The sequence below is a fragment of the Ochotona princeps genome, chromosome 26, assembly GCF_030435755.1.
Source record: "Ochotona princeps isolate mOchPri1 chromosome 26, mOchPri1.hap1, whole genome shotgun sequence".
In the NCBI taxonomy this organism is placed as follows: Eukaryota; Metazoa; Chordata; class Mammalia; order Lagomorpha; family Ochotonidae; genus Ochotona; species Ochotona princeps.
The window spans coordinates 22,463,006-22,482,719 of NC_080857.1; the positions used below are offsets into that span (position 1 = coordinate 22,463,006).

The 19,714-nt window shown below is 48.3% G+C and overlaps 1 protein-coding gene across 1 annotated transcript in view; it reads right to left on the reverse strand.

The window, feature by feature from the left end:
- Nucleotides 1-19,714, reverse strand: part of GALNT16 (polypeptide N-acetylgalactosaminyltransferase 16) — an 82,934-nt gene that overhangs the window by 26,955 nt on the left and 36,265 nt on the right. The window contains exon 3 of the mRNA XM_012926741.3: nt 1,020-1,177. Coding sequence (XP_012782195.1) covers nt 1,020-1,177 — 158 coding nt within the window. The remainder of the gene's footprint in view (nt 1-1,019; nt 1,178-19,714) is intronic.

Here is a 19,714-nt window from a genome sequence, read left to right on the forward strand (position 1 = left end):
GCTCAAGGGGAAGGGCACGGCTCAGGCCAGCTCACCCGGCTCCACCACAGGACACCCAGCATGTCCTTTGTTCTACCTACATACACATCACACAGCACATACGTACACACATGCTCACATACACACACACTCAATTCACCTTTGCCCCAGTGGGGGCTTGGCAGCAACTTGTAGCACCTTCCCACTTGCCATAGCCTAGCTCAGAGATGAGCTCTGTGTGTCATTCTGAGCTGCCAGTGGAGAGTGGGTGAGCTCTGGTAGTGCCCTCTGGTGGCTGGACATTTGTACGGAGTCCAGAGCAGGTGCCAAGACCCTGGGGCAAGAGTGGCAACAGGAGAGGGCATGGTGGTGTGGCAGATGGAGTGTTCAGGCAGAGGAAAGAGTCTGAGAGGGAACAAGCCAGGGAGGACAGAGGAGGATGGGGCTGCAGAGGGCAGGGAGGACGGAGGTAGAGGGAGAGGTCAGGCTGCAAGGAACGCTGTGCACCAGATCAGGGGCTCAGGACGAGGAGACCACCAGTGGTGATAAGACTCGGGGTTATGGACCCCGAGCTGAGTCAGAGCTGGGATTGGATGCTGGTATCCTTGATCCTGATCTTGGAGAACTAATGGCAGGACTGGGGTGCATTTCTGGGAGTGGCTGAGGAAGTGGGGACAGGAGAAAGAGATGTCAATGGAGGCTGTTTCCAGCATCCCACTGGTTGCACTGGGCAAGACTGGTGGCCCTTCTTCAACTTGGGCCTCACCAGCAAGGTAACATGCCAACAGCACTGGGCCCATCCATGCCCCCCAGTCACCTATGGTTCCCAGAAGGTTCTTTTTCTTGGAATGTCAGACCAAGGTGACCAGGGGTCTGCCTGGCCCCAAATGAGGGGCATCCTTGGCCTAGCAGCCCCTCAGGGGCCAGTGAAATAAAGAGAGGGCAGGCAAGTCCTGAAGACAATGGTCTGACAGGCTCATGGCCCCCTCAGTTCCTTTTGTCTACCTGTCTTTCTCCATCACCGCCGACAGAAGCCATACCTGTAATGGCGCGTGTCGCGAATGGGCCGGTCAGGGCTCAGCTTGTCGCTCTCCAGCTGGTTGAATGCATGCTGCCTGTAGGGGTCCTCTCCAGGCTTCAGCAGCTTGGCCGATAGGTAGGCCTTCTCGTCAAAGCCCTTGGAGGGTGTCCCTGTCACCTGAGACAAAGGTCCCTGTCAGCTGGAGTAGCCCACCATGCACACAGAAGGCAGCAGCTGATGGCTCCCAGTTGTTTGTGCGTCACCCCAACTCTGTGAGGAGAGCATTAGCTCCCCTAGGGGACAGATCAGGCCACTGAGGCATGAGAGGCTTGAAAAAAAGTACCCAAGGTCAGAGCTGGTAAGTCACAAGGTCTAGATTTCAATCGACCATTCTAGCTCCAACACCTGCTCTCTTTCTCTCTCCCTTAACTGTTTGTTTGTTTGTTTGGGGTCACTGCCATGTTGTAATAGGCCAAGCCTCCACCTGTAGTGTGAACATTCCACTATGGGCGAGCATTCATGTCCCAGCTACTCCACTTCTGTTCCAGCTTCCTGCTTGTGACCTGAGAGAGCAAGAGAAGATGACTCAAACCCTGGAATCCCTGCACCCATGTGGGAGACCTGGAGGAAGCTCTTGACTCCTGGCTTCAGATAAGCTCAGCTTCTGGGAGTGAACCAGAAGATGGTAAATCTCTTTCTGTATCTCCTTCTCACTCTGCAAAATTTGCCTTTCTAATAATAAGTCATTTTTAAAATGTGTGGAGCAGCTGGGACTTGAACTGACACCCATATGGCATAGCAAGGTCACACTACTCCACCATGCCCCAACACCCACACATTTAATCAATGTTCTTTGTCCTAAGGCGACTGCAAACTACAGCACAGTGCCTGCCACATCCCCTATAGATTGGCATCTCCAAGGGAAGAGCCAGGCACGAGCCCCAGGCTGGGACGGACATTTGGCAGAGCTGCTGCAGAGACAAGCAAACCCCACAGATAAAAAGGTGGAGCCTGCAGGGTGCCAAGGCCCAGGTAGATGAGCTTTCTTGGGGACCACGCTTGCTGCTGATATGGCCCAGTCACACATCCTGGGTCCACAGTGCCAAGTGCTGGGAGAGATGGATGACAGGTGTCATGGACCAAACACCCTGGGTACATCAGGCCACCCTCAATGCCTTTTCCCACACTCTGCAGCCCGACCTTTGATCTGCCCTGAGCATCCAGTCATGGGGGTATCCCATTCCTGTGGATATGCTGCTAGTATCAACACACAATCATCCACTAAAAACCTGTTGTATGCACACACATGCCTCAGAGGTTGGAAATATGGGACTAAACCAAAGAAAGTATGGTTCCAAGATGAGGAAGTTAGGAATGTGACCCCTTTCCTGCCCAATCCCAATGCAAATGTGGTGCATAAGCAGCTCGAGAATGCGTCGCAAGGTCTCCCTCTACCTCCACCCCAACTGAGACAATGCCCATAGACTGGGGACCACTGAACGCGGCTTTCCTTCTCCCCTCTTCTAAAGGAGAATGGTTCTCCTGCGTTCCCATCCACGCTGTATTCCAAGTCTATCAGTGTGGAAGGAAATGCACCATCTGGCCCTTGGCTACAGAACTGTGGGAGTACAGTTTGGACCAGTCCAAGGGCCTGAAGATCCTGCGCTTGGAGTTCCCAGGTGGCATAGCATCGCTGCCCTTCCTGCAGGGTGAGGGGACTCTGGATTTATATTAGGTCAGGGCACATGTTGCATGGCCCTGGTTATCTGTGTTGTCCTTCTCTTTCTTTCCCACTGCACAGTGAGATGCCTTTACACTGGACACCTAGGAGGTACCCAGCAAGTGTTTGCTGAGGATGGATGGATGGATGGATGGGTACTGAAATACTGTCCGTGCTCTCAAACCACTTGTAATCTATTGGGGAGAGAGCACCATCAAACAGATGGGCTCCTCTGACACATCCTGTGGCCTCCAGTGACTTCTCCCACATAAAGCCTGGCACTCCCAGCAGCCCACCAGAGCCCCTAGGAGCCATTTCCTAATGCTCTGCCTCCTGCAGCCTCTGCCGATGACCTTGTTGCTTTGCTCCAGCCACACTGGCCTCATGACTGTTCCTTAAGCCCACCAGGAACCTTTCCCTTGAACCCTTTTGTTCCTTCTGGAAGATTCTTCTTCCAGACAGCTGCAGGACTCCTCCTTTGGCTTCCTACAGGACTCTGCTCCAACCTCCCCTCCTCTGTGAGCCTTCCCCGACCACCCTGTGTAAAACTGTAACCCCAACCCAGGCCATGTCCTGCTCTGTTATTGTTTTCCAAATAGCTCTTAGCATCACATGATACACTTTGATTACTTGTGTTATTGTTGGGCACTTTTTCTCTACAGCAGTATAAATTTCACCAGGGTAAGGGTTGTTTGGGGAAAGATTGGATCTCGAAGCGCAGAGCAGTGCCTAGGTGATGGTCGGCTCCCCAAAGCAACGACTGATGAATAAATGAGTGATGAGTGATCATGACCTCCAGACCTCCTCTTCTCCTTTACTCCCTCCTCCACACACACTTGGCACAACACCTCACTTGAAACTGAGCTGGACCAGGCAGGGAACAGGTAGTTTTTGCTTGTGTTGGGGATATGCTTCCCCATTCACCTACTGTTATTTACCATCCCCCTTTCCCACCAACACCGCAGAAATGACCACAGGGGTGGGAGGAGGTGAGCAAAAGAAGCATCAAGACCAATAGGAGTGCTGCAGCCCTAGACATAGTGATTGGCTCAGGAAAGGTCATATGAATCTGGCTAAGCCAATCAGAATCTTCATATGAGGCTTTATTTGTTTGCACACACACTTCAATGGCAGAGAGGGGGAATATAACAGCACACTTGGCAAGGCACCATATCTGCTACGTCGTTACTCAAATGCCTTCAGAGGCAGGGTCTGGGCTGAGGATGAAGCCAGAAGCCAGCAATTCACTCTGGGTCTCCCAGGGGGGTGGGAGGGATTCAGCCGCTTGAACCATCACTGGCTGCTTCCCAAAGGGGTTCATTAGACTGGGTCACTTGAGGCATTTCCCTGCTGCCTCCAGGGTGTACCTTGGCAGGAAGCCAGAGTGGAGAGCAGAGCCCAGTCACCTGAAATGGGATCCAGGCATCCAGAGCAGCACCTCCAGCTCACCCCTCCCTGAGACCGTTCCATACAATGAGCTCTTTCTCATCAGTACTGGCAAGCTCGGGAAATGAAGATCTTCTTGTCTATCATGTGAAGAAATCTCGTCTGAAGAACAGAACCACGAAGAAACAACCAGAGCTGAGAGATGGAACGAAAGAGTTCCAGTTGAATGGTGTGAGTCACCGATCCAGTTTTTGGTGTCAGTCTTTGTCGTTGTTGCTAATTGGTTGGAGCCGAGTGTCTTTTTCCAATACTCAAAAGCTCATAGACATTACCAGTCATTCAGTCCTTTCAGAAAGTCATCCTCCAAGAATAAAAAAGCAGAATCCAAACCTAAGCCACTGATGGACCCGACACAGTGGAAGTGGCAGCCGTGCCCTGCAAGAGAGCAGGATACTCTCTCGGCATTGGGCCCCGTGGCTTAAGTCCAGGGCTCGGTGGGAACAGGACTGTGTTCGGGCTTTGAGGCAGGGGGCTCCATCTGGGCCACGACTTGGGAAGCCCTCGCGTTGCCATGGTGAGGAACAAAGGCCTGAAGAGCCTCCCACAGTCTTCCAGCCTCCTGTAGGGAACTCTTGGCTGACGCTGTGGCAGCCACCTCCCTCCTCCGTCTTGGTCCTTCTAGAGCGTGCCAAGGCTAGCACTTCCGCATCCAATAAGGTCAGTCACATCTGAGACTGTTTAAGCTGAAATAACAATTCGACTCCACAAAACGCAAGGACTAACTTCACATCTTGGAGAGCTTTATTCTCAGTCCATCACTTTGATTCAACTTTCAAATCTGCCTGACTTCAATTTTTTTTTTCTTCCAATACATTTGCTTATGGCTTCCTGGCCTGCTAAATTTAGTAAGCAAACAGCAAAGGGGGGAGGTTTAAAATAAGCATGAGAAACATTTTCCGTGTCATTTTAATCAGAAACAGCTCAACCCCAATCTTCCACCTTGTAAACTTTCTTTTAAGACTTAAACCTACCCCTCAATTTTAGATTTAAACAACTCCAACTCCTTTTAAATAATTGCCGTCCAGTTCTTTTTACTGCCAGTTAAAACAGGTACCTGCTGGGTTTGCCTTTCACTGAATTTCAGTGGAAGTGCAAATAAAAAGGTCCTGGCCTTATTTTATGGATGGCTCCTGATTTAATTTTATTTTCTTGAGTCTTGGCTAAACTATAAACACCTGGTGAACCTGACACCACTGCCCCTTCATGCTTCCCCCCACCCCACTCCACCTGTCTCCTGGGAGCGCAGTCTCATCGGATGCTCTGTCCCAAGTTGAAAGACTGCCATTCATTAGATCAGCCGTAAAGCCAAGTGCATGATTCACCAGCTCTGAGCCCAATAGCTTGGATCCCCACTGTCGCAGACAGAAAGGCAGACCTGCCTCGGGCAGCAGCAGCCCACTCGGATGCCAGGCTCTCATCCAGCCAGACCAGACGGGGCGGGCAGGAAGCTCGGCTATGTACAAGGGAACAAGGAGAAAGGTGCTAGGGGCTTGCAGGAGCCCACCCTAGTCATGCCCCCATCTTCCACTTCCCAGGCAATAATTACAGTGATGACTAGTCAGGGTCCTGAGATCTGAGCTGGGCCGGTGCTTAGGGCTCTTGGGGCTTTAGAAAGTCACTCGTCAGAGCTTGCTTTTTTACTTGGGAAGATAGGATATGTAGTATGATTATGATTGTTATTGTTATTATCTTGCCTGCCTTTTGTCTGGTTCTCTTTGGCCACACAGTACAATCACCTGAAAAGATGTTTTATTGCAGCACTGTTCAAAATTGTCAAGATATGGAATCAACCGAATAGTCCACCAGTGGATAAATGAAGAAATTGTGGTATTGTTTTTTTTTAAAGATTTATTTATTTTTATTGGAAAGCCAGATATACTGAGAGCAGGAGAGACAGAGAGGAAGATCTTCCATCCGATAATTCACTCCCCAAGTGACCGCAAAGGCCGGGGCTGTGCTGATCTGAGTCTTCGACTGCTTTCCCAGGCCACAAGCAGGGAGCTGGATGGGAAGTAGAGCTGCCTAACTGCGTTGGGTGCTCTAACTGCCCTTCTTTTTTTTTTTTTTTTTTTTTTAAGATTTATTTATTTTATTACAAAGTCAGATATACAGAGAGGAGGAGAGACAGAGAGGAAGATCTTCCATCCAATGATTCACTTGCGGGTCTCCCATGCGGGTGCAGGATCCCAATGCATTGGGCCGTCCTCAACTGCTTTCCCAGGCCACAAGCAGGGAGCTGGATGGGAAGTGGAGCAGCCGGGATTAGAACCGGCGCCCATATGGGATCCCGGGGCGTTCAAGGCGAGGACTTCAGCCACTAGGCCACGCCACCGGGCCCTCTAACTGCCCTTTTTAAGAAAGCTCACTGCGAGCCGGGTGCGATGGCTAAAGTCCTCGCCTTGAGCACGCAAGGAATCCCATATGGGTGCCGGTTCTAATCCCGGCAGCTCTACTTCCCATCCAGCTCCTTGCTTGTGGCCTGGGGGGGCAGTCGAAGACGCCTCCAAAGCCTTGGTACCCTGCACCCATGTGGGAGGAAGTTCCTGGTTCTTGCCTTCAGATTGGCACAGCATCAGCTGTTGTACTTGGGGAGTGAATCATCGGATGGAAGATCTTCCTCTCTGTCTCTCCTCCTCTCTGTATATCTGACTTTGTAATAAAAAATAAATAAATCTAAAAAAAAAAAAAAAGCCTCAACGTGAGTTTGAAACTTCAGCTTTTATCGGTACTAACCCAGCCTCCATGTTGCTATGGAAACCCCTCCACCAACAACTTTTTTGCCTCACAAGCCTGGAAGGCTCCAGTTAATTGTAAATGGCAAGGCAGCAGGGAATTCCACTGAGAGCCTCCCATCAGCCCCTCTACTGCATCTTAGCATGTGCCCCCACTGTGTGCTGATGACGCACACTGGTGAGGAGATCTGTCAATTCTGGTGGTCCTGGTGGTTCCCCAAGCCCATGCCCCTAGGAATCTGACCCCACCAGGGTTTGCAATTCAAGGCAGGGACAAGGTATCAGGCTACCATTCCAGACAGTCTCTGCTCAGATGAGAGGAGTCCTCCAAGTTCAACAAGCCTCTCAGGAGTCTAGTTTTCACCCTCTGCCCAGCACGTAGGCCACTTGGGGTGCAAAGTTCTGAGGATGGTCCCCACCAGAGACAGATGGTGTGATAGCTCAGCTTGGATCTGCAAAGGGTATCTGAACCCAGCCTGATTCTCATCACAGCTGCTGTGACTGTAGGCTTGAGCGGGCAGTGTGAGGGTCTTCTAAGTGGTGAGCCCATACTGAAGGCTCACTAAGGGCCTGCTGTGCCCTGGTTGCTATGCCAGGTGCCTGTGGGCAGCTGCAAGCAGCAAACATGGGAGCTCACATTCACCTTATTTTTGCAGAGGTAGAAACCTGAGGTCCAGAGGGATGATGCCATGTTCAAGGTCCCAGACAGCCAAGCAGCGAGGTGGGGCTGGAATCAGGGCGGTCTGCCTGTCAGGCCAAAGCACAAAACCTTCTCTGTGTGTCTGCAGACAGCCCTTGCCCCTAAATGTGCCCAGCACTCTTGTGTAATTTTGAGTTCCTCAGCTCCACAACGAGCTGGCCTCTGGTGCCCAGCCCACAACCAGGCCCTGACAAGTGCAGGCAGGAGGCTGCCTCCCTCCTTGGCTCAGGGATCGGAGGAGCATCAGCTCATGGCTCACACAGGGACTTGCCCAGTACTGTCACCTCTTGGCTTGAACATGGGCTTGGAAGCACCTCTCGGCTGATGGCTCAAAAGAACATGGGAAAAAGAAAAATTACTGGTGTTGGTGTTTCACAGAGAGAAACAGCGCATGGCCAGCTTTCTCCAGGTTAGCATAGGTCCTCCTGGGACACCCTCAGGGTCCTGATGACCCTTAGCTGTACACAGATGTCAGGAAAGACAAGGCCAAGTCTTGCTCAGGGGCTTCTCTGCCCAGCAATTTCCTGAACAACACGGCTGTGCTCTAAGGCTGAGGGAAAGAGGTGTGAAGAATTCTGAGTCAAAGTTCCCCCAGGACCCAGCAAACTCCCTCCCAGCTGACATTCAGTTTAGGTCAAAGCCTGTTACGCTGCAGTCATGGGTGTTAATTGTCAAGGTCCACATGCAATTATTTCACAGCAGGTGCTTCGCAGTCAGAATCCACCAAAGTGGGAAAACCAGAACATTCGTGGGCCACGACAGACACAGAACACACAGCGCAGCCACCGCAAAGGTAGTGAATGACAGCACCCTCCCCACACCCCCAAACTGAGGCCAAGATCCCCTGGGCCAAGATCAAGTTCAACCCATTTGTAACACTTTTCAGAACAGAGTCAAATTAGGGTAGCAGCTGGTGGGGTATGTTCTTGGCAGGGGGGTCAAATTTACAAGGACCTTACCTGTGGTTTAGGACTGGCATTGAAACAATTCAGTTATACCCAGGGGACAGAACATGACAGGGCTGGGTTTATAAATCATGGAAGAAGGAAGTCTTTACGAAGTATAAGTATGAACAGAGAGCGGGAGAAGAACTTGGGAAAGGGCAACCTGCTGTGTGTGACTTTTCAGGGGGAGTGTCCCAAAACTTATGCTGGAACTCAGTTTCCATCGTGGGGACATGGGGAGGTGAAGCTTTGGGAAAGTGACTGAGATCCAAGGCCCTGCCCCCACGACTAACTCCAAGCCCTTCAGAACAGAACAGCAACTTTAGCGGGAGGGCTCCCTTTGGCTCCTTCTTCTGCCAGGTGGAGAGACTGTGCTCCCCTGCAGTCTCCAGGCAGCAGCTTGGAAGCCGAGAGCAGTTCTCGCCAGACACCACACAGGCCAGGCCCTGATTCTCAGACTTCCTGGCCTTCAGAACCACAAGGGAAACGTCTCCGTTGTTTCCAAGCCAATCGGTCTACAGCGTTCTGTTACGACAGCATGCACATGCTAAGTCAGGGACACTGCTGGGCCCCTTGCACTGGCAGCTACTCCTGCAGCCCAGACACTTATCTAGGAGCAATCTACCAAGTGCCCACAAAATCTGAAAGTGGATAGTGCTAATCTGATTTAAACACTCATTTGGATTACTTTTGGGATGTGCTAAAGGCATAGTTTTGCTCACGGTGAAGTCAGAGACACAAATGTTTTGATCACAGCATGTCACAGGCCTGTGGGAAACACAGCATTCGCTGCCATTTTGTACAGCACACTGAAGTGTGCGTTGCCAACACGCAACCACGTGGCCCCATCCTACGGTGAAGTGATCTAAATAAACCACTGGCCCTGTGTGCTTGTCCAAGTTTGCCTTTATGGCCACCCACCCTGTAGTTAAACAGACCTCACAGGGGAGACATAGCTTATCCTTGAGAGAGACTCGGTGATGGAGAAACGTAAACCTTCTCAGCTTCCTCTGTAGACTCAAGCAATCCCGATCAGATAACAACGGGAAGGAGGAGCGGGGGAGGTTCAGCTAGAAGCATTTAAACATGAGAGCATAATCAGGGGAAAGCTGAAAAAAAAATTAAAGATGGGGAAATAGCCTATTCAGATATTCAGACACGTTGTCAGAGCACAGACTTCCTATAGCTGAATGCTATTGTTGGAAAGCCAAACAAATCAATCACAGAGAACAGAGGGGGCAGAAGGAGCCCAAGGCACACAAAAGGTTGACGGGGAGATACAGTTGCACTTCAAGTGCTGGTGGGGAGCCAGTGACATGGTGGATGATGCCAGGAAAATTGGCAACGAGGAGGGGAATGAAGCTGAGCACATTTCTTAAGCCAAAATAAATCCCAGGTGGCTTCAACATTTAAATCTGAAAAGCAAACTAAAAAGTATAGAGGAAAAACATGGATCCTGGTTTTTTTTTTCTAATTTTTTTTCTAATCTTGGACATAAATCCCTGATGCAATATAAGAAAACAGTATCTAAGGCTTAGTATGTTTTATCATTTCCTTGTTTATTTGAAAGTCAGAGCTGCAGAGAGGGAGAGAGAGATTTCCATCTGCTGGTTCGCTCCCCAGATGGCTGCAACAGCTGGGGATGGGCCAGCCAAGGCCAGGAGTTGGGAGCATCTCCTTTCTCCTACATGGGTGGCAGTCTTCTTGGGCCATTCTCTGCTGCTTTCCAGGTCATCAGCAGGAAGCTGGACTGGAAGCGGGGGAGCCAAGACTTGGACTGTGCTCATATGGGATGCTGATGCCACAGGTGAGAACTTCTCCCAAGCCGTGCCACTGTGCTAGCCCAAAGATTTCAGGTTTTTTTTTTTTAAAGATTAATTTATTTTTATTGGAAAGGAAGATCAGATTTACAGAGAAGAGAATAGACAGAAAGATAGATTTTCCATTAACTGGTTCACTCCCCAAGTGGATGCAATGGCTAGAGTTGAGCTAATTCAAAGCCAGGAGCCAGGAACTTCTTCCAGGTCTCCCACCTGGATGCAGAGTCCCAGGCTTTGGGCCATCCTCTACTGCTTTCCCAGGCCACAAGCAGGGAACTGGATGGGAAGTAGAGCAGCCGGGACTTGAACCGGAACCCATATGGGATCCCAGAGATTGTAAGGTGAGGATTTAGCCATTGAGCCATTGTGCCAGCCCAATACTTAGCATTTTTGTAAGGTAAGACACTTCACAAAGTCAAAAAACACACATCGCAACAATGGGAAAATAATCAACTAGCATAGTTCAAGGAGGTAACTCTTTTAATATACAAAGAGCTTACATAAATCTAAAAACCCCACTATTTTTTTAACATATAGAGATAAATGGATATAAACAAGTAGCCAATAGAAAAATGAAATACATGGCTTGTTTCCTGTGCTAGTATCCCATATATGGGTATGGGTGCCAGTTCGTGTCCCGGCTGCTCCACTTCCCATCCAGCTCCCTGCTTGTGGCCTGGGAAAGCAGTAGAGAATGGCCCAAAGCCTGGGACTCTGCATCCAGCCTAAAGCCTCGGGACCCTGCACCCACACTGGGGACCTGGAAGAAGCTCCTGGCTCCCAGTTTTGAACCGTCCCAAAATCTGGCCATTGTGGCCATTTGAGGAATGAGCCAGTGGATGGAAGCTGTCTTTCTCTGTTTCTCCTTTCTCTGTGTAACTTTTTTTTTTCTTTAATATTCATTTATTCATTAATTACATTGCATTACATGACACAATTTCATAGGTACTGGGATTTCCCCCCCTTCACCCCAAACCCTTCCCCCATCATGAATTCCTTCACCTTGATGCATAACCACAGCTCAAGTTCCGTTGAGATTCCCTAATTAAAAGTTTACACCATACAGAGTCCAGCATCCCACTTGTCCAGTTCAAGTTCAACGGCCTCTTAGGGAGGCCCTCTCAGGTTTGTAGGCAGAGCCAGCAGAGCGTCACCTCGATCAATTAGAAGCTGCAACATATCATCAGCAACAGTCCAGGTATGATGAGGCTGGTGCAGAGTCCACTGATTGACATAGTCCGTCTTAGGGTTTCCCCTTGTCCAGTTTTTCGCTGCAAGCATAAAGCTGAGGTGGTTGATTCATCTACTCCATTTTCCATCTTTTTTTGATTAATGCTTTGATTCCTCCATTTTGTTCAGGGGAATCCCCCTAAAAAAAACTCTGAGGCATTCCCAGTCCAGGCTCCTACATGTACTACTAGTAAGCACAGTGCCCGCCACAGTCCATCACTCCGATCAGCTGCTGGTTTTAACCCCTGGATTGGTTCTCTTCTGAGCCCCGACCTCTATTGGAACCAATGAGTATCGCATCTCTCCCCGGCTCTGCCCATCACACTCTCGTCCCTCACCTAAACCAGTGGGAGGAGTGCTGGTCGGGTGTTGCATTCCCTACTAGCACAGGCCATTTCACCTTGGCATTTTGTGTTTTGTACTGTTTTTTTTTTTTTTTTTTCAATCGCAACCAAACCCGGCCAGGCCCCCACACAGTTTCAGCACTTGGGCTTGCCAGTGGATGACGTGAACCGACTCAGCCTGGTCTGCCCCAACCCGAGCCAAGTGTATTCCAGTGGGTCACATTCCAAAGCCTCTTCTGGGTTATTTACCTCCATGCTTCTTGCGTTTATTTGCAGAGTCAGTGTCCTGTCAGAGGAACTGTTCAGGTTCCTCCCTCCGACTCCTTCATGGTGTCGGGCTTCACGCATTCCAGCAGGTCCTTCGGCCAGCTCCGCTCTTCAATCCATTCTGGTTCCTGCTGTTGAGAGTTTCAGCCCAGCCACGGCTCGTCCATACCCACGCGTATCTCATATATGGCTCAGATGGGGTTGAGGCCTAGCCGAGCCCGTCCTCTGGAGCACCAAACTGTGCTGTGGTCTAATCCGGCATGGTGCGTCAAAGCCGAATTGATATTTGTGCCAAGGGATTACAACTGTGACCCGACCAGAACTCAGCCTCCCTCCAGTTCCTGTGCCCCTTAGTGGTAGGCTCCACGCAGCCAAGGCCTCCACCACGCTCTCCAACCAGGCCTGTTGCCAGCCACTGTTAACTATGCCAGAGGTTGCTCTGGTCAGCCCAGAGCATCCTATAGACTGTCATGCCTCCTGCATAGACTCCACCGGCCCTTCTAAACCGTCCAATGGGGTCAGAGTGTCAGGGGATTGGTCCACGCATGCCTCACACATTATAGCCCCGAGTATGGTTCTTGAATGCCAGTCAGTGTCATAGTAATGCCTTCTGTGTCTGTGTAACTTTTTAAAATAAAAAAAAAAAAGTAAATCTTCCAAAGAAAAATTAAATACAATGACCAAACAACAAGTACAAAATGTTTACCCTCAGAGATTATTAAATAAGTGTAAATTCAAACAAGCCATCCCTTTTTCCTGATTCATCTGACAAAGTTCCAGAGGACTGTCAGTACTCAGGATTTTGACAGTTGGAAGAAGCAGAAGTTCTGGTAAGCTGGCGGGTGATGAGTCGGCACGGTCGGGATGGCAGGCTGCGTGGCAACGTCATCACGTTAAGGACTGTTCTTTGACCTCACAAGAATTCCCTGTCTTGGTGAAAATAAGCCCGGCTTTTCCACAACAGACCTAATGTGCACCTGTGTTGGCAGGAGTCCACTGAAGTAGTATTTGTCCACACTGGGTGACAGTTGTGGCCACTTCATGTTCTTAAGCATTAATCTCACTACAGCTAGTCACAATTCAAGTGTGTGAAATGTGCAAATATATTGATGGCAGCATTATTGGTTATAAAAAGTACTGAAAATAAATGTCAGTAGATGGCTGATTTGGCAGTATGGTCTCTCCTTGCATTAGGATTCTTTTATTTTTTAAAAAGCTTTATTTATTGGTCCGGCGCAGTAATCTAGTGGTTAAGGTCCTCACCTTGCACATGCTGGGATCCCATAGGGGCACCAGTTTGTGTCCCAGCAGCTCCACTTCCCATCCAGCTCCCTACTTGTGGCCTGGGAAAGCAGTTGAGGATGGCCTAAAGCCTTAGGACCCTGCACCCACATGGGAGACCCGGAAGAAGCTCTTGGCTCTTGGATTTGGATGGGCTCAGCTCCGGCTGTTGGGGCTGCTCGGGGAATGAACCAGCAGGTGAAAAATCTTTCTGTCTCTCCTCCTCTCTGTATATCTGACTTTCCAATAGAAAAAAAAGCAATAGACTTTTTTTTTGTTTTTTATTAAGTTTATTCATTAATTACATTGTGTTGTAATTTCGTAGGAACTGGGATTCTCCCCACACCTCCCCACACCCTCCCCACATGGTGGGTTCCTCCACCTTGTTGCTTAATCATAGTTCAAAGCAATAGACTTTTTAAAAAGCTTTATTTATATATTTAGTTTATTTGTTTGGATGTCAGAGAGAGAAGAATACCTTCCATTCACTGATTTGCTCTCTAAATGTCCCCAACAGCAGAGTCTAGACCAGGTCAAAGTCAGGAGCCTGGAACTCCACCTGGGCTTTCCACATAGGTGGCAAAAATTCAAATATATATTTTAAATATGTATATATATATGATTTATTTATTTTTATTGGAAAGTCAGATACACAGAGAGAAGTAGAGACAAGAGGAAGATCTTCCATCCGATGATTCACTCCCCCAGTGACCACAATGGTTGGAGCTGAGCCGATTCAAAGCCAGAGGCTTCTTCCGGGTCTCCCACGTGGGTGCAGGATCCCAAGGTATTGGGCTGTTCCTCCACTGCTTTCCCAGGCCACAAGCAAGGAGCTGGATGGGAAGTAGTAGCTGCCAGGACATGAACCGATGCCTATATGTGATCCTGATGCATGCAAGGCGAGGACTTTAGCCACTAGTCCTCCATGCCAGCCCTGGATCCAAATATCTTATCCATCACCTTCTGCCTCCTGGAGTGTGATTAGCAAAAAGTTGGAGAGGAAATAGCCTGGGGACATGAACCCAGGCACTTCAATATGAGGCAGGGATGTTCCAAATGGCATCTTCATTGCTGTGCCAAATGCCAACCCTCATCCTATAATTTTTATTTAGTTGAAAGGCAGACAAAGAGAGAGAGAAGATAGAGAATGAGATCTCCTGCATGCCAGTTTCACTCCCTAAAGGTCCATGAGAACCAGGGCTGAGTCAGGCCAAACTCAGGAAGCAGCAGCCAAGATTTCTCTCCAGGTCTCACACACAGAGGGCAGGGACCCAAGTACTTGAGCTCTATCACCTGCTGCCTCTCAGGGTGGGAGTTAGCTGCAAGTTGGAAGTGAGAGCACACCCAGGGCTTGGACCCAGGTACTCCAGTATGAGAGGCAGGCATTCCAAATGCCTATTTAACCACTGTGCCAAATACACGTCCTCTTAGGTTAGAATTCTAAAACGAGTTTTGGAGCGAATAGCTTAGATATATACAGTGTGGTTCATCTTACACGAATAGCCCAGACAAATGCAAACACACAGCTATCTGGGAAAAATGCAGGACAAACCTTTGGCAAGTGGCCCTAGTGTAAGCTGGAAAACTGAAGAATTCCAGTTGTATAAACCATACTTATAGACAAGCATTTGCTCTTTTCTAATAATACTCTTCGGGGGGGGGGGGGGAGATGGAATTGAATTCTTTTCTACTTAAAAGGTTGAGCTAATTATTGTCATCATCCAGCATCCTCATGTTTCGAGTGAAAGTCAGGGTTTAGTAATGGATGAGAAGTTAAGTCCTTGTTCAGTGGTGACACTGTGGGGGCAGAAGTAGGGGGTCCACAGTGGCTCACTCCTGATGGCTGAAGCGCAGAGAAGACAGCTGAGCACTGGGGTGCACCCAGGGGATACTTCACAAATGGATCCATCATTCCGGTGACCTTTGAAGACCCAGCTTGTCTTCCCCCGATCTCTCCCCCAAGCACAAGCTAACATCCGAAAGGAGGCTGGGAACGAGCCAGATCTGTCCACAATGTCTACACCTGCTGCAGCATTTTCATGGTAGCTAAGTAAGTCATGTAAGTGCCCATGACAACTGAACTGCTAAAGGACATGTGGTTTACACACACGGAAACTCCCTTTTCAGTCTCAGACAAGGAAGAAATCCTTTCATTTGCAACCACATGGAGAGTATCGGAGAGTTCCTTACAAAGTGAAATAAGCCAGATACAGACAAGTACCTCATGTTCTCATGTATAGAAGGGATCTTCAGGCCTGGTGCAAAACCTAGTGGCTAAATCCTCACCTTGCATATGCTGAGATCCCATCTGGATGCTGGTTCATGTCCCAGATGCTCGACTTCCCTTCCAGCTCCCTGCTTGTGGGCTGGGAAAACAGTAGAGGATGACCTAAAGTCTTGGGATGCTGCACCTGCTTGGGAGACCTGGAAGAAGCTCCTGGCTCCTGGCTTAGGATCAGCTCAGCTCCAGCTGTTGTGGCTACTTGGGGAGTGAGCCAGTGGAAGAAAGAACTTTCACTTTGTCTCTCCTTCTGATATGCCTTTCTAATAAAAATAAACAAATACATATATTTTTAAAAATGTTCTAATCTTGGAAGACATCAGGTGTTTTAAATGATGGCTGGGTTGGTTGGTTGGGTCTGGTTGTTCCATAGGAAACCCCCAAATTCAAACATCCCTTTGTTCTCTGTAAATAAGTTTAACTATACTTGGTCAATACATAGGAACAATAGCAACAACAAGGCTTGTCAAGAAGCCAAGCCCTGATCAAGAGCCATGAGCCTGCCCTGCCCTGTAGACTCCAACCACAGGACACTCCAGAGAGGCTGATATTTAGACACATAGATGATTGGTGCCATTTCCCTCTTCATTTTCGGTGCATTCCCCCAACCCATCTCTACCCCCACACACACCCTGTCTTCACTTTCTCCAAAGTGTCAGGTGTGCTTAACTTAGTAAGTTAGCTGAAGGGGACAGGCTGGTCAAGAAATGCTGAGAAGAGCTGTCAACCCAGTCCCCAGGGCTAGTCCTCAAGTCATTCTGCAGCAGGTGTGAGCTAAGCTGAGCATAGCAATTTTCAGCTGTAGCAAGCAAGTAATGATACTGCCTGGGGGTGCAAGCATCTTAAACAAAATTGCAGCGAATCCAGAGGGAAATGATGGTGCAGGGAGAGGGACTTCAGCTTGCACTTCCAAGGCCTCTTTCACCTGGACGCTAAATGATCAGCAACAACATCCATTCGGCCCATCACTGTCCAGTGCATATTTACAGCAGATCAGAGAGGTACTGCCACTACAGTGAGGGCAAGAGCTCTGGACAGGCATCTCTGCATGACCCATATCTGCTCAGCACATAGTAAGTACACAGAGATGAAGATGTGTGTGTACAATGTATACAGAGACCTGGCTTCTGCAGGAGCCGGGGGCAGCCAGCAACTCTGATTTTATTTAAAAGAAAAAAAGATTGATCTGTTTGAAAGGCAGATAAATAAAGATCTTCCATTTGCTGGTACACTTTCTAGATGGCTGCAACAGGCAGGCTGAAGCCAGGATCTTTAGAATTCCATCAAGCTCTTCTATGTGGGTGGCAGGGGCCCAAGCACCTGGGCCCTCATCCACTGCCTTCCCAGGTACATGAGCAGGTAGCTGCATGGGAAGCCGAACAGCCAGGACTTGAACCAGCACTCCAATATGGGGTGCCAGTGTTGTAAGCAGTTTAACTAACGTGCCATGATACCGACCTGCAGCTCTTATTAAGTGTCACCAAAATGGAACTTACTCCCTCAGGGACCTGAAGTTTTAGCAGAGGATATGAATGCCAAGGATCTTTAAATCAGGAACACCCTAAAAAGCAGGTTATCCTGGCAGTCCCCACCCCCAACCCCAGCCAGGAGGCTTCTGCCATGGGTGTGAGCCAGGCAGATGTACCCCGGAGGGACAGAATGGTGTGCTTCACTGTGGTGGAACAGTCTTCCATGGGGAATGACATTATTGTACGTTAATGGTGACTAATGTTTTTCTTGCTTAACCTAATATCTTTGAATGGTACATTAAATTGTTTTTAAGCCACATGCATGCTTATTAAATGAGTACCTTTTTGGAAGACAGTCTGGCAGTACATTCCTTGTGCTGTATCCTTTGGCACATGGCCTTTTCGATTCCATTCTGTCTGTTACCTCCCGCCAACCTTGGCAAAGTGCCCCCAGTCTCCCATTTGCCCAGAAGATGTAAACTTCACTCTCGGGAAGAAAAGAATAACATGTATAAATATGCCCTTTCCCTCAGGGTCCCTACGTGAAACAGGATTCACATGACAGATAAATATTAGGCACAAAAACGTTCAGTCTTATATATGGGCATGAAAATTCGAAAAACAATCTAAATATCAACTGAGAAAAGAGTACCAAAAATTATGTAATCACCCACTGAATAGGATATTTGGCAGTCCTTTACAACATTTGCTATATGCTATGGGAAAATAAGCACCCTATACATTATTGGTGGGAGTGTAAACTGGTATAAGTTTTCAAGAAGTAAACTTTTAACAGTATGATTTGAACAAATGGGAACGAGGAGGGCAGGTGTTTAGCTCAGCAGTTAAGAAGCCAGTCGCCCAGCAGAGAACCAGGGTTTGATACCTGCCCCCAGCTTCCTGCTAATGGAGACCCTGACAGGCAACAGTGATGGCTCAAGTAATGAGGTCCCTGCCACCCACATGGGAGACCTAGATTGAATTTCTGGTTCCTGACTTTGGCCTGGCCTTACCGAGGCCACTGCGGGCATTTGAGGACTAAACCAGCAGACGGTAGCTCTTGTTCTCCGTCTCTTCCTGTCTTACTCATATGACTCAATTTTAGGAACATTTCCTAAGGCAATAAATTTTAAAAATCCATATGTAAGAAAGAAAGATTATGGAAAAAAAAATTCCCAGCACTAGGGACTTGGTATAATAAATCGTATATATCCATGATATGACCATGAGTCGCTAAGTCAATTTTATACAGAACAAAATTGCAGGCATCCTACTACTTGATTTGAAAATATATTTCAGGGCTTGGCGGCGTGGCCTAGTGGCTAAGGTCCTCGCCTTGATCCCATATGGCCGCTGGTTCTAATCCTGGCAGCTCCACTTCCTCTCTGTCTCTCCTCCTCTCAGTGTATCTGACTTTGTAATAAAAATAAAATAAATCTTTAAAAAAAAAAAAAAAAAAAAAAAAAAAAGAAAATATATTTCAAATGTAGAGTATTCAAAAACAGCATGATATTGGCACAAAGATATATAGATATACATATAGACTCATGGAACTGAACAGGGGGCCCCAGAAATAAATCTGCACATACACATTAGCTGTCTTTGACAAGCATGCCAAGAACACACAACGGGGAAAGACAGTTACTTCTATTAATATGAGTAGTGTTGGAAAAACAAGATATCCACATGCAAAGGAATGAGTTAGATCTCTATCTTACATCACTCTTAAAATCAGCTCAAAATGGATTAAAATGTGGATCTGAAAGTGTGAAACCCCCAGAAGAAAACATAATGGAAGAACCTTGCAACATTGTCCTTGTTTTGTTGATCTCATTGCAACCATACCAAAAGCACAGGTGGCACAAGGGAAAGTTTTTGCACATTTAAAGACAAGAAGAACGGTGTAAAAAACCCAGTTGCACACAGAGAGAAAATAGTTGCAATCCATGTACCTGCTCAAGAGTTAATTTCCACACTACAGAAGGAACTCTTGTAACTCATTAGGAAGAAACCCAATAACCTGATTTTAAAATGGGCTAAGGATGGGGCCAGAGTTGTGGGGCCGCAGCTTAAGCAGACAATTGAGATGCCAGTGTCCCAGGTTGGGGTGATCGCTGGGACCCTGGTGTCTCTGTTCCGCCCCAGCCCCCTGTTAATGTACCTGAAAAGGAGGCAGAAGATAGCCCACGTTCTTGGGTCCTCTCCAAGCATGTGAGAGACTTGGGTGCAGTTCAGGTCTGGCTCTGGATCAGCTTGGCCTGCGCCAGCTTTCCATTTTGGATGGAAGCTCTCTCTATCTGCCTCTCTCTCTCTCTCTCTATCATCTATCTATGTGTGTGTGCATGTGTATCTCCCTCTCTCACAATGCCAGTTTGCCTGTGAATAAATAAGTAAAAATCCTTTTAAAATGGGGTTAGGGTGCCGGAACTATCATATAACTGATAAAGTGGCTGCTTATGGTGCTGCATCCCATTTGGGTC